Source organism: Mugil cephalus, chromosome 1, assembly GCF_022458985.1.
Source record: "Mugil cephalus isolate CIBA_MC_2020 chromosome 1, CIBA_Mcephalus_1.1, whole genome shotgun sequence".
Classification (NCBI taxonomy): Eukaryota; Metazoa; Chordata; class Actinopteri; order Mugiliformes; family Mugilidae; genus Mugil; species Mugil cephalus.
The window spans coordinates 18,500,789-18,515,778 of record NC_061770.1 but is presented as its reverse complement, the minus strand read 5'-3'; the positions used below and the strand labels follow the sequence as shown (position 1 = coordinate 18,515,778).

General features: G+C 42.8%; 1 protein-coding gene across 5 annotated transcripts in view; it reads right to left on the bottom strand.

Annotated features, from left to right (window-relative positions):
* The window catches only part of clstn1 (calsyntenin 1), a 38,514-nt gene that overhangs the window by 15,768 nt on the left and 7,756 nt on the right, over positions 1-14,990 (bottom strand). For 2 of the 5 annotated variants that reach the window (XM_047607882.1, XM_047607904.1), the window contains exons 2-4: positions 5,771-5,893; positions 2,640-2,669; positions 979-1,174 (exon numbers count right to left, since the gene is read on the bottom strand). In XM_047607882.1, the coding sequence (XP_047463838.1) occupies positions 979-1,174; positions 2,640-2,669; positions 5,771-5,893 (349 nt within the window). Of the gene's footprint in view, positions 1-978; positions 1,175-2,639; positions 2,670-5,765; positions 5,894-14,990 lie in introns of all 5 variants that reach the window. The other 3 variants (XM_047607889.1, XM_047607913.1, XM_047607896.1) reach the window with 2 other exon arrangements.

The following is a 14,990-nucleotide window of genomic DNA, read 5'->3' as shown; positions in this document are numbered from 1 at the left end:
AGAGCAACGACTATTCATTATCATTTAGTAAGGGTGGGTATTGGCAAGAACTTTACGATACGATACGTATCACAATACTAGAGTATTGTGTCTGTGTATCGATACGATATATGCAATATTATGATATTGCGATATATTGCAATATTTTACAGAGTTCACTGAGAAGTTTTAAATGCCTGAACTAGTTGCGTCAAAGATTAATTCAAATGATACATTTCCAATTTATTGCACTTTATAGCGGATCGGAAGAAAAAGTATTGCGATATATTACCATTTTGATATTTTTTCCCAACCCTATCATTTAGTCAACAGCTTTTTATTTATCCATTTTTGATCAACTAAAAGCCCAAAAGCCCAATTAATTCACATTCCTCTAATGTAATAACAAAGAAAAGCATCAGATCCTCGCATGAGAATATTATTTGAATCAATCAACTAATCCAGACCTGAGAGAACCCAAAACAAAAATATAAGCGTATAGTTTTTACTTTTTATTTCGTGATAAGGCAAAGTCCATTAAGTTGCTCATAACACTCTTTTTTTCTACTCTTTTATTTGAGAGTCCTGATGTTTATTCATGTCACCACAGTTACTGAATGTTCATGGATAATTATATGACCGAGTTGGGGCGGGACTCTCTTGACAGTTCCCACAATGAGCCAGATTTAATATAAAGACTTCTGATTTTCTACAAAAACCACGAAATCTATATTTACACTTTCCGGTGGTTGCAAGCCCACCGCCTCCTAACCCACGAAAAATAAATAAATAACACACCAGATGGGCTATGTGTGAATGTAGATAAATTATTCTATATAGACTTGCGGGCAGATCTTCATTTTGTGTTTAATAAATCATCAATTGACCTCTCATTTTCTGGGATGTGGACATATGTGAGGAGCCAAACAGAATCTGGCTAAGTGGCTAAGATGGAGGGAAACCCACAGATCAGATCTGAAACGGCTCAGGTTGACTCACTTGTGGGATTTCTTCATGTTGGCGCCATCGGGACCCTCTCCACAGTCGTAGGCTTGGATGGTGAAGGTGTGCTCCTTCTGCAGCTCACAGTCCAGCTTGTCCTTTGCCCTGATGACCCCCTCGCCGGTGGACTTGTCCAGGACCACCGCCTCGAAAGGGACATTCTGCCCGTGGACCCAGAAGCCGCAAATCTCACCTGAACACGTTAAGAGCCAAAAGAAAGCTTTGCTCAGAATGACTGACTGATGCCAGCTGTGAAATTAAAATTTAAAATAAACTTAAAAAAAAAAAAAAAAAAAATGTTAACTGCAAAACAGGTGAATTAACGCAAAAAAATAATAATATAAATTAAAAAAAAAACATCAGCCACAGGTTGTGGGAGCCAAGGAGTTGTTGTAGATTGGGGTGGCGTGGTGTCTGTGGAGGAAGCCCAAATGCACGTCATATGGGTGAGGAGTTGGGGAAGGGAGTCGGGAGAGGGTGTGGGACATTGAGCATCAGTAGACAGAGTGTATTTTTTTTTTTCCAAGCCACTTGAAAACATTGCATCCAGTCATGCAGGCAGAAACTGAAAATATGTGGACAGGCATTTCACAGGAGTACTTAAAATATCATAAATCAAAGTCATGGAACCAAGCTCAGCACAGGATTTGAAGGGAAGGTCGTTTGGAAAAACCTATCTTAAAAGAGAAACGATAATTAACATAAATTAACATAAATAAAAGAAATTAAATTTGAATTCTTAACAATAGAGTACATTGCGTTGAAGTGATACAGCTCCAATTCAGCCATCAAAACCCCCAAAAAAATCTGTGAAAGAAAAGCACTTCTAATAATATGTTTGCTTGTTTTTTTTTTCACAATTAAACCTTAAAAGTCTTCCTGTGTAATTTAGCCTCTCACTACTGCAAAATGAATCCAAACAAAACCGTGAAATCATAGATAACCAAACCGGTACCACAACAGTATTCAAACAAAAGAAAAAAAGGTACTGGATGAGAACTGGGGTTAGAAATATCAACTTGCTTGACATCCACATCAAATGATAACTGCAGCCATGCTAATGGTGGAGATTAGTGGTGGAGGATTAACTCAGGAGACCCACTGAGGCAAAGATGCAACAACAGAAACTTTGCAGCAGAGAGTTTGCATTAGTTAACAATCTCAGCAATCTAGTTTGAAGGATTAAAAAGGTCTACAGGAGTCACTTGCACAGGAGCACGTTTTTAAAAACCAATTTGTGCTTCAATTGCCACAAGCGTTAAGAAGATATGGATGCAGGTTTTACAATTTGACTTTTATCAGTGAATGTGGCTTTTAACTGGGCGAGAAAAGTGACCGAAACTCCTGTTTTTAAGCAGCTTTCTCTATCCTGGCGACAGCTGAAAAACTGTTAGGGTCTGCAAACTGCAATGGATGTCTCATGCACAGATATTTCTAAGATCAGTCAGCCCCACATCACACTTTTCATCCAGCTGTTGGAAGTCCAAATAATTCGAGGTGAGAAAAATAAATGCAAAGTTGAGAAAAACCAAATGGGGGAAATCACAGAGCATGAGCAGGAGTTTCTGTGTAAAAGTGTGGATGCCGTTTTTTTTTTTTTTTTTGCCGTTAGTGGGTTAATAGTAACAAAGTAAGCAGAAGAAAGAGCCCAAGATCACCTTCTTCAGTGAGGGTCACCTCAAAACTCTCTACAAGGAAGGGAGAGAAGATAAACCCAGATCAGTTAAAAGACGAGTTAAAGCTCAGAATGAAACACATGAGAGGACAGGAAGGAAACATGTCAAGTTACAAGAGGAAAAAAAAACACCATCAGAAATCTTCTGTTGGATGGAAAATGGACGGATTTAAACATTTATGAAATGTCAAAGCAGTTTTATTAAAGACAATCCTTTACGGAGGAAGAAACCAGTGAAGTGGCACAAGCAACAACTATTTAAATTTTCATTTACATAGTTGTCTTTAGTGTAAACTGAGGCTTTGCAATAAATCAGCTGACTTAATTCAAATTGTTGTTAACTCCCAGTTTTGCTGCGTCAGACCTCAAGCAAATTGTGTTTTACTTAAAAGCTGTAGCAGCTGTAACAGATGTAGCGTTGGTGCGTTTTGCTAAAGAAAGGGTTTCCATTTATCTAGAGGAACAGATGGGGTTTATGCATGTGATAAAAAACTTTCAATCCTAAAATATGCGCTACCAGGATGCAAGCATTGTACACGCAGTATATGTACACGCAAAACGAGAGTGCTTGAGTTTTAATTCCACTACAGCAGACCTATAGTCTTAATTTTAGTGTAAATAAAAATGATAAATATTGGGTTGTTTATATTAAAGACAGAAAAAAAATGAAAGATGAAATTTGTGAACTGTGTTCCTTAGTAGGAAGTAACTCATTTGTGTTTGATCTATTCACCATAATTTGAAATATAATTAAAATCTTTCCATCCATTTTAAATCCCTTCCACTGTCTCTTGTGAGCTGGACGTGGTCAGATTGTTTTCATCCGGTGGACGAAGGATAAGCGCGTACGGCTAATGGAGGGATTTCACATTGGTGGCACTCGGGAGTTATGGCCTTTGTGCCCATCAGAGCTTTTAGGTTTTAGGAACTCCTTAGCTTTTCAATATCCTGGCAAGCCTCTTAGCTTGGGTCAACCCAGCCATCACAGTGATTGTTAGTCTTGACCTACAGTGGCCTTTTAGCCGCTGGTACTAAATTAACACAGAGTTTAATTCACAGAGTTGTTCCACATTCACTCAAAGGTCAGTTTGCTGAACCCTTTCCAGGAACTTTGCTGCAGAACAATGATATTTTCTTGCTGCCGCTTTGTCTATTATTCTTCTTGGGTTCCAATAACTAAATCTGGTGGGTAAATTACTCCCTCTTCGTGGTTCTCACTTGTGTTAGGGGTTCAGTCGTGCATCGACATTGATAGATGAGTGAGGCAACGCGTCCAGCTGCCTTCGTTTTAGCTTTGTTTTAGAAATGTGGAACACTGAGCTCATTTTAATGACTTTGGTTTGGACTACTTCGCCCACAGGCTTCCTAAAGAGGAGTTGTGGAGCTCAGACTGGTGACTTTGGCCAACGCTAATCTTGGCAATGCATGACTTGTGCAGGTACAGTCTCATTAGCTTCACTGCTCCAACCTGGATGTCACCAATTGCTGTAGTCTCTGGGTCATGACTAAATAGACACCGATCAGGCATAACTTCCTAATATTGTGTAGGTCTCCATTGTCGCTCCATAACAGTCGTGACACATCAGAGAATGGACATGGGTCTTCTGAGGGGGTCTGGTAACAGAATGTTGTTGATGCTTAATCAGTTTGGGATCTAGTGAATTTGGAGGCCAGGTCAACACCTTGTGCTGGTTTTCATGTTTTTTTTAAAGTTGTTCTTAAATCATATCCTGCTGGGGATGGTTGCTGCCATCAAGGAGTGTCGTTGCTATGGTGTGGGGGTGCCTGGTGTGGTCTAGGTGGGTGGTGTATGTCTAAGTAACATCCATAGTATTGCCTTCATGGTAAACACTCACCTATTTGCAGTGATCTGATTTAAGAGCCTGTGACAGCGCCTTTTGAATGGCCCGTGGTTGAGCTTTAAAGGGAACACAGATGGACTAACTAGGAGGAGGATGGCATGACAGGGCAGGTCATCAATGCTGCCACGTGAAGCCAGGCTGCTCGCTCTGACTATAGAGACGTAGCTGGTTCACAGGGACACGCAGTCCGCTTACAAAACCCTGCTTATCAAAAGGGGAGCCCAGGCCCGAAAGAAGCGGGAGCACGGAGCTCCGCGTTCACTCCTAATTTACTGTGAAAGGAGGCAAACATCCTGCAGATAATGGGCACATCTTTCTATTCCGGGGCCTCTTGTTGAACGTTGTCCACCTCAGAGAGTGCCAGGCCCGATGGGCTCTGGAGAACAATCAAATTTTCTCATCGCTTTATGAGGAATGTCGTACGTGGACGTCTCCTCTGGTCGGCACGTGGACGTTAAAGCCTCACGTTCTAAATCGGGAGAAGTAATCTGAGATTAAAACAGCCACATAAAGTGGAGTGAGAGCACTAAGTGTGAGGAGAGCGGCGGACAAAAGATCACACCACCCGTGTGATGTGAATTGGTGGGAAATCATTTCCAGTGCTGCAGCGCTTTGAATCCTGGCCAAAGTCAATCCTGATGTGATGAAATAAAAAAATAAAAAACCCTGCTGCCTTGGTACATAAAGCACACTAATTGCGCCTCTCTGCTGGGAGGGGGAGACACATGAAAAGCATTTTTTTTTTGATCTGAATATCAAAGGGACTGATCTGGAGGATATGGTAGCCAGCTGTACCTTAGTATGACAGGCGAGTCATAAAAATCGCATGTGCAGGAGGACGTCGAGCCACTAGCAGACGTTACAGTGAACAAAGAAATGAAAGTAAGACCTGGCAGTTACAGTCAGGCATCATTTGATTTGTGAAATAGCTCAGAAATAACCTCCACTGAAATAAAATACCCTACAGGGAGGGAGGCCTTCACACGTTAACATGAGATCATGAAATCCTTATGACACTCACGATTCCAGCTGAGAGGCCTCTCTTCCACGTTAAAGCTTCAGAATAATTAATTCAGCCCATAAATAATTCATTCAGATCCCGTGGCTTTAAAGCTCATTGAAACATCTATAACATTTTACATTATTTATGCCGTTTTCTCTGCGTCTGTCACAGAGTTGAATACGTACACGGTGATTAATCAACTTCCTCTTTCACTTAGAGTGAAGTGAACAGCAGCAGCTTTTACTTCACCTGCATAGCGTAGAGGAGCATCCTTGTCCAGTGCAATCAGAGGAGGGTCCAGGAGAACTTTGGCCTCATTTTCTGTTACGATGCCGTGGTACGTCGTCTCGATCCATGGCTTGTGCCTGTTCACTGCGGGAAGCAAAGAGAGACAAGATGTTTTTTCCATTTCTCTTCTCTCCAAATAGCAATTTACATGTAATTTATTTTATGTTTTTAATGATCTCATTTCGTACGCGGTTCCTCAAATTTATCTTCCCCACCCCCGGCCAGATGCAGCTTTGATAAATCTTTAATGAGATGGTTTTAATGTTATTTTTAGAAGCACCCGAAAAACTGGAAGGACACAGCGGGAGGAAGAGGAGGACTGAGATTGTGCACAGCTTTAAATTATCTGCAATACCACTTAAACAGTAATATTCCAAGAGGATGACACACAATTTATATCAGATAACTCAATCTGACAGATCCGAAGTGTGAACTAGACCACGGTTTTGACTTTCAGGCCAGTTTGTGGAGCGGTAGTTGGGACTGTTTACAGCTCTGAGTGCTTGTCAGCCTGGGAAGAATCCCATCTGCAGACAGAGACTCTGCTGTAGCTAGCGGCTGCAGGGAAGAAGAAAAAAAAACAAAAACCTGCAGTGAGTGACATATTTGGGCCGGTGCAGAGAACACCAGGAGATATAGGGGAGATAAAGCTCCTTTACAGCAGATATGTGCTCACTCTAGAAGAAGACGGGGAGGAGGAGGAGAGGGTGGCACTCCTGTGCTACCGATCTGCAAAAAGGTGATGCTAACTCAGGCAGACAGAGCGCTGCAGGGGACGGACACGCTGGCAGAGATAAACCGCTGAACACAAAAAAAAAAACAAGGATGTCCAACACATTTCGGATGTAGTTAGGAGCTGTGGTTTTAGTTCGGGGCACGATAGGAAACCTTTACGATAAAAGCTCGATTTATATAGATCTATCTGTACGCGCGTTGAAATGTGATCCACCCTGACCAACCTAAACCTCATTATTCATATTCAGAAAGCGAATTTTAACCATCTGATAACTGCGACCGCATTATGCATTCAAGCTAATGCATGCGAGCAATGAACTGTAGTACCCTAAATATATACTGACCACAGAACATGATGTGGTAGTAGCTGAACCAGTTTGATAATCTATGTTGGGTTAAAGGCCCTGTGTGTAGGATTTAGTGGCATCCAGTGATAAGGCTGCAGATGACAACTAATTTAATCCCTGTGTGAAAACGAGTGGGTGAACGAGATTGTTCTGACTGGTTGTTGAGTTTAGAGAACCAGTGCATCAGAAGAGAAGACTCTTGTTTTACATCCTTATCGAATGAGAACTGGCACGATTGAGGCCAACTCTGTGTGGCTGTTTGGTCTCCCAGCTAATAGCGGCTCCTACAGCTCCCCAGGGCACTTCATTTCACACAGGCCCACAACGTATGTGCCAGATGTAGTCTTTGTGGTGCGTTCAAGGACCAATTTTTAGATCCAGACACAGGCGACCGTCACCCTTTACGTCTATACGTTAAGAAAACACAATGATCCATGTCTGAAGTGATGAAAACATAATCATAAATACTATATTCCACTGCTGCTAATAGTTCCAGTTAAATCATACACTGTGTTCCTTTAACAATCATTTCTTTGTATTATTTGTACCAACATAATTTGAAAGCTTTATTTTGCATTTATTCCTACAATAATTTAAGTAGTCAAAGATACTAAAGCACCCATGAACTGATCTCAGGCAGCTTCAATTAAAGCTGAATGTGAGTGGGCTTTTTTTTTTTTTTTTTGTGGAGCTGTTCCTTGGAGAAAAATCATTGGAGCATTGGAGTTTAAAATTCAATATCTCGTTCCCGAGCTTTTAATCAAACCACTGAAGGATAAAGCTGCAGGAAAAGATACACGGCCAAGCTTCTTAAATAAAAGCCTCTAACAGGTTCGTTATTGATCTATAGAAAGCATTGTTTGGGATATTTTAGGAAAGTTAGCTGTACCTGCATTAACTGCTGTTAAGGAACATTTTGGAGCATTTAACAAGATGTAATGGAGAAACTGTGGAACAAGTTTTACATTTTGAGTTCCAAACCTTTGCCGACTGATTTTTATAAAATGTTTAATATTGCCTTCAGCCTCACCACTAACTGAATCACATTCTCCAGCCCATGTCTATCCAATTAACAGCGCATTCTGCGCACGACATTCATCTCAAAAGGCAACATTATTCCAACAGACAGCAGATTAATTACCGTGTCTCTGATGCAAAATGCTGGTGCTGCTCAAGTTATTTGCAGAGGCTGCCAAACAAACATGTTGTTAGGACCTGTGGCTCTCAAAATACTCCCACAACTGCATATGAACCGGCATGCCGAGTACAACATACATGTTTACTAGTCATTTCTAATCAGCTGACCCAAAAGCTCATTAGGATTTTTCACAATTAAAGAATTAATAGCTGCAACACAATTTTCTCCCGTGTTGAGTCTTTGCAGTTAAATCCTAATTGCAATTTTCTGCGGAGAGAAATTAAATCCGGAGGAAAGCCTCAACTTCATACATACATCGTCTAAATAGGAAGGCGGCCGATGCTCGTTGACACACTCTGAGCTACAATTGCATAACGAGGTTCAAACAGCAACCGGATAAACAGAAAAACCCACAAAAGCAACAACTAAACGACGGCGATGTTTTCAGATGACATTAAATGTCAGCCCACCTAATCTAATTTCAGCGAGGCGAATGACTTGTGTTTGTGTCATTACATGATTTAGAGTAATTCTCTGCGATTGTACCGTCAGCGTAAATCAATTATATGTGATATATACGTGCACAGGATTGGTGTGATACGGGGCAGCACGATGAATTAGCAGAATTTCCCAGTGAGACTAAGCATGTTGGGAAACGCCTTACAACGTTCATTTAACAGCAATTAAACAGCTTCGTCGCGTTAATTGACACACGCTTCCTTTGTTGACTGAATTTCATTAAAAATCAGAACGTGAAATGACAAGAAATTGAAGAGGAGATGACGAGAAGAATTGGTTAAAAAAAGCCTGTCGATCGGAGTTCGATGGAGCCTGTGCTGAGCCTGGGCACGTATTTTTTTTCGTTGTGATATGAATTTTTAATATAACGGTGTATTTGATTACGCGGCGTTCAGAACACCGTGTCACAAGACACTGTTTTCAATGTAGCGCTTCTTAACAGGCATGGTGCCACTGCAAGGCGTGGTGAAGACGGAAAGGTCCAGAAGATAAACGTCAGAACGAGGAGACCATGGAGACATGGAAGAAATTGTGCCAAAATGGTGCCATGTCAGTTATTTGGGGTTTTTGGTTGTAAAAAAACCAAAAAAACTTAAGTGTTAATGGGCTAAAGTTGCAGAGCCATGCAAACCTGTTTTACTGATACTAGTGTGGAATTATAAAAGTAAACTAGTCCATCCTTTGTCAATCTACTGCATTAATTCCTCTCTCAACCAGTAGAAAATACTGTGAACACATGCATGAAAAATATACCGCCCAGTCCTACATCAACTGTTCATCAAAACAAAATGGTTTTAGCTTAACCTCGTACACATGCTACAGAGCTGCATGAAGCAGCCTCTCAGTACGGAAGCAGCGTCTGTGCTCGCCGTTAATTTGGAGTCGATCGAGGCTAATAAATCGCCTTTGCCGAGAGGAGCGTCTCGTGACCCTGAATCGAGGCGGGTGCCTTTAGACAGATTGCCAGGCCAGACTACTACAGTAATCTGCCTTAGCTTCCACAGAGTCACTGTTAGCTAGATCACACGTGGGCCCTCACATTTATCCACCAATCATTTTTAAGACCCCGACTTGAACTAAACGGCGCAACGCAACGCATCTTAAACCAATAATCCTTTCATTCTTTTTGGGTCTAGCTTAATTGTATTTTCCTTAATCTAAAAAGCAATACGTCCACATGCGCAGCAGGAGTCAGGAGTGCGCATTTCATCGTCATTTCAAACGCACCAAAGAGAATGCGGTCGGGCAACTCTGTCACGGCCAATCAAATCAAGCAAAGTCTGACAAACGAGACTAATTCCCCGACCACCGTCTGAGATCGGCAGCACAGAACAGCCGAAACAATGCAGATATATGCTCACAGATGGCAAACTGTGGACGAAATGTGACGCAGCTAAGTGTCGGTATGAGGACAGAGGAGAGGCAGGTCCCCCCGAAGGCCCTCTGACAAATTCGAAAAGCAAAGCGCTTCACTGCGGTGCGGTGCCATTAAAATCAAGGCGCCTTTCATGCTCGCACACTTCCCAGGAGAAGAAAACATTTCAGTCAAAGCGTGAAATTTTCACATACATTGCGTGAAATTGCCAAAAAAGACCCCTTTTGACAAGACAGCTTCATCATCCCTCCGCCAGCCTGCAGCCAAGGGAGAACATTTGGTGTGTTGTGGCTCGCTCACGGACGACATCTGACGCACAAGAGAAACGCAGAAATGATTTCCCTATATGCAGACTTTACGATTAGAAGAAAGAGTCTGCGTTTTATAAGGGACTGGATGTTTTAAGCTTTAGGATTTAGAATGAGATTAGAAAAAGGGGCTTGGAAACGACGCAGTCTGAGAAGGACATGCTCCGGCTCCGGCTCCGGCTCCGGCTGCTGTGGCAGAGAGGACATTTACTGTGGACGGCTGCCATTTTCTTAATTCAACTTAATTAGGAATCGGATCCAGCTATTAAAATGCAGACTCACAACCAGCTCAGCTACAACCTGCAGACTCAATCCTTCACATCAAAGCAGATAATTCGAGGGAAAAGCCGAGACTAATTAATGACGAACGCTCCCGTCTCAGTAATTATCAAATAAACCGTATGTGCTTCTATATTTCTCGCATCGATACATTTGAAATTCACAAATGTAGTCCGGATTCGATGCGATATCATTCCCACAATGTTTTCACTTGTGGTTTCGCTTTTGTCTTCTCTGTCGTCATCCTTTTTGAATTTCAAATCGCTGCCACACATCAAATTTCAGGCCTGATGTCGGCGCGTTCTCGTGAGAATTGTCCTTCAAAACCTGTCTTGCGAGACCACAGTGAGATTTCTCATGGGAAGATGCAGAAAATGGCAAATATTTAAAAATAAATAAATGAATAATCCAAGGATTTCAGGGCTCGATATTGGATTTTTGAAGTAAAGATCAATTTGAATGGGGAAAATCTCTTTTTAGTGTCAGATGTTGCTAAACCACATGTAGAGCTGAAGTTACTGGTGAAAGTTTATAAAAATGTCTCAATGTATTGATAAATACCAATCAAAAGCTCTAGAGAAAGAGATGACACCTTCAGACATAACTGCCTCTCTAAGAGGCTTATTCATACTCAATATCCTCACGTAATACATGAAAATAACATTAATTCTTCTCTTAACGGCAAAAAAAGAATTCAGTAGAGTAACACCTCACATGCTGAAACTTGAGGAGTTCACGAAAATGATGCAGCTTCTAGTTCTAGAGGACAATGCTGCTTTCTCATTACATAATATGTAAAATATAACAGCTGCAATCTTGTGATGCTCTGATGAACAAACAGCACGCACGATACATAATTAACCTCATGCAATGCATCTTTTCCTGCTATATAAGGTAAAAGTGAAAAGGAAAGAAAGAAAAATGACTTTTTAGATTATTGCACGGACATTAAAGATGAAAATCAGGAAATCACTGACCAAATAATAAATATTAGATGGTGCACTATGATATAAATATAAACACAAAGTCTCTAAATAACCATATATACATAAAAAAAATATTACATAAAATGCGAAGGGATTCTTTTTAACAACCTCTAAGTCAACATCCTACCCTAAACTGAGCTCCTGTGTAGCTGACATGGGGGAAAAGCTGCCATTACTATACGTGCACAGATGGCAGGTCACTGGACGCATTTAGAGCCGAGCAGCACGAGCGCACAGAGGTATGCAATCTTGTTACACACAGCAAATAAAGCCAACGACATTTAATCCTATAATGGGATGCATCTATTTCATTCACTGACAAGGTCGTGCAATAAAGAGGGCATTTAAAAAAAAAAAAAAAAAAAAAGGCAACCGAGGCCGAGAAAGACGAGATAATTGCGTTCATGCAGGGATGACGCCGCAATATGAGGTGCCCACACGGGGAAAATCTGATCTTTTGAAAGAGCAGACACACTTCTGACACAGGTGCGCGGGGATGAAGTGTGCCAGGCTGTGCCGTGCCAAGCCGTCTACAGATAAGCTCCATCGGTCTCTGCCACCTGCATGCGCCGCACTCACTCCAACCAAAGAGAGCATTTAAAGTTGTTGTTCAATGTGGGAAAAAAATAAAAAAAACATCGTGCAGGCTTTAAATCGTGATCAATAAACGCCACCCAACAGATACTTGTTACCATACCGACACCAGTGCTGACAGTTGTAACCAGACCTTCAGTTTGGTGCCACTAAGTTTTTTATTAGCGCTGTTGTTGTGCTGACGTCATGTCAGTTTTTCACCTGCATGGATGGAAGTGAACCTTCAAAATGCCTGAGGCCAAACAGCTGCACTTCACCTCAAAAGATGCAGACTCGGCAACCTGAAACCTCAAAGGTGATGCTGTGCAAGGGAGGCAACACCTGGAATTTGATTAAAGGTGCCATTTTGAAAGGTATCTTCTTTGATAGCGACTGTTTTTATTATCTTAGTTGCATTTATGTTATTTAACTCTTTAACTTTCACGTCACAAAATGCTTTAAGAATAGAAACAGGCGCATTTTTGTACAATTTTCGTATGTTTTCCATTCTCTCAGCACCGGCACCATTTCAAAAGCAATGGTATCGTATAAAAACCTTAACGATACCCATCCCCACCCAACAGCCAGGTTCAGCGTTGCAGCGTTAACACTGTAAAGCTTATGTTGAGAGCAGGATATCCAGCACTGATCCCCAGTGACTCAAAACAGAAGAATGCACCAGGAGTCCTCTTTGATATAAAAGCTTTTGTTGTCCACTGTGATTACCGCTGCAACTTTTCTGCTTGGCTAGCAGCCGATTTAGCCGCGGGACAATTAGATTAATAGATTTATAAAGTGAAGGCTCAACGGGGCTCAGCTGTCTTTTGGATACACGGTGTTTTTTTTTTTCTGTGGAGTTTTCTCTCAAATCTGAACCAAACTGTTAAAAATGTGCGTGTGGAGGCGCGTATTGAGAGAACAGGCTTCTTCTCCGACCCCCTGAGGATGGCGGGGGGTAACATATTGACCATTCACACGGACACAAAGACAAAGCCCCATTATGGTTGCCCCGGCTCTTTCGCCGAAGCCTAACCTATACAGTTTGACCTATTAACCGTGATGAAACACTTCCTGCGAGAATGCTGGAGCCACAATAGGTGTCGTTAATCCTGAGACTCAATAGGCCGCCTGTACGCTCGTTCTCCGTCCATTCCACAGCTGTGATGCCTTCTCCTCCTCCTTCTCCTCCTCAGCAAAAGACTCGTTTCTCGCAGAACGTTTCTGCAAGCCCAGCTGAACTGCATAAGCGCCGGCACCGTTACAGATCACAACACACGCACTAACGCATCCCGTGCTGCTGCGCGCCCAGGAACAACAAGACAAACATGCTGCAGCTGTCCGGCATCGCGGCCGTAGCAGCAGATGAGCAGCCTGTAATTATCGCGTGAAGCCTCATAACGCCTGAGAACCTCTGAGGACGTGTTGCGTAACGCTGCTGGTGGTGGTGGTGGTGGTGGTGTTGTGGTCACGTGCGGGGCCCGTGACGAGCTGAGCTTCATCGATTCAGCTCGCATCGCGCGGCCCCGACCGACGGGCAGCCTGCGAGCGTTCACCTTCTTTGATCACGTGCGAATGTGAAACACTGCGAACCCGCAGAGCAGCAACAATTCAAGCATCCGTCGCGTCCACTCGTGTCCGTTCCGTAGAAAGGAAACGCATCGGAAAAAGCCTGGCTACCGTGCTGGCCGCTGACAGAATGAAATTGAGCGCTTGTGTATACCACATATTTTAAATTACATAACAGCCGAATGAGACGTATTGAATAATCAGTCCACGTTCGGAGGGCAAACGTATGAATTGACTGAAATGAGTGGCACATGCAACATTGGTGGCAGCCTGGTCTAGGAGCAGAGTGTGTTTTATTATTATCTGAGACTAAATAAAGCATCTCTGTTGCCAGGTTGTTCATATTTATCCCGTTAGCTACAGCACTACACTGAAGAAAGAAGAAGGGAGCGTCTTCACTCACAGTCAGACCTTGACGTTTGTAAAGTTTGTAAAGTTTTAAGTTTAGAGAAAAACACGCAAAATGCAACCCTCTCAGCAGAGAGCAGTGTTTAATGTCAGCTGTGTCTCAGCTGCGCTTTAAATCCGTGTTTACCCGAAGCCTAATAGAAAGCTTGTGTTTTCGACAACAATGAGGCGCCTTCGCAAACCGTTTAAGAGACGAGGAATGACTTCAATTACGCCGGTAAGTGCGTCTCTTAATTCCACAAACCCGGAGTAATCAATGACCAATCGGCTCACGGCTCCGAAACAGTGGCCACACTCCCCTTGTTTGTCTAGCCTCGCGAGTCCCGCGGCTTGTTGACGCAAGCCATTTCCACCACAGACACAGGACTGTTCACAGAAGACCCCTTAAAGGAAGCCCAGACCTCAGGGGCCCTCGGTCTCTAAACACGCCGCTCGCGCACAGGAGAGAGCCTCTCAGTTTCCCTGCCAGGCAACAACATTTGTTTGTCCTCTATGCAACCGCCCAACAGAGCGAACACACCCTCGACGGCCGCAGCGTTCCTCTGAAGATGGGGGGGGGGGTTGGGAGGCATGGAGCCTCGAACGCAACTCAATCACCTCTCTGTTTGAGACGCACAAAAGAAGCCAGTGAGAGTGAATAAGTGAGACCGAGACGAGGGGGGGGGGTGAGTGAGAGCAAAAGCACAAGCGCTCCGGTGTAACTGACCTGCGGCAGGTATAGTGCGCTCTCTGGTTACCTGTTTCCCATGGAATCTGGATCTTAATGCGAAGCGCTCGTAAATGTGAAAAAGGCATGCGGGAGGGCAACATTTCTCCTGGAGGTAACACAGTCAGACAACCTGAATTACACCTTCTTATTGAAACGACACATCGGTGCATTCACCAAATGCTGAATTCAGTTTGAAGTGGGACATTTTTATCTATTTACTTCTTCGCCGACTTGGACG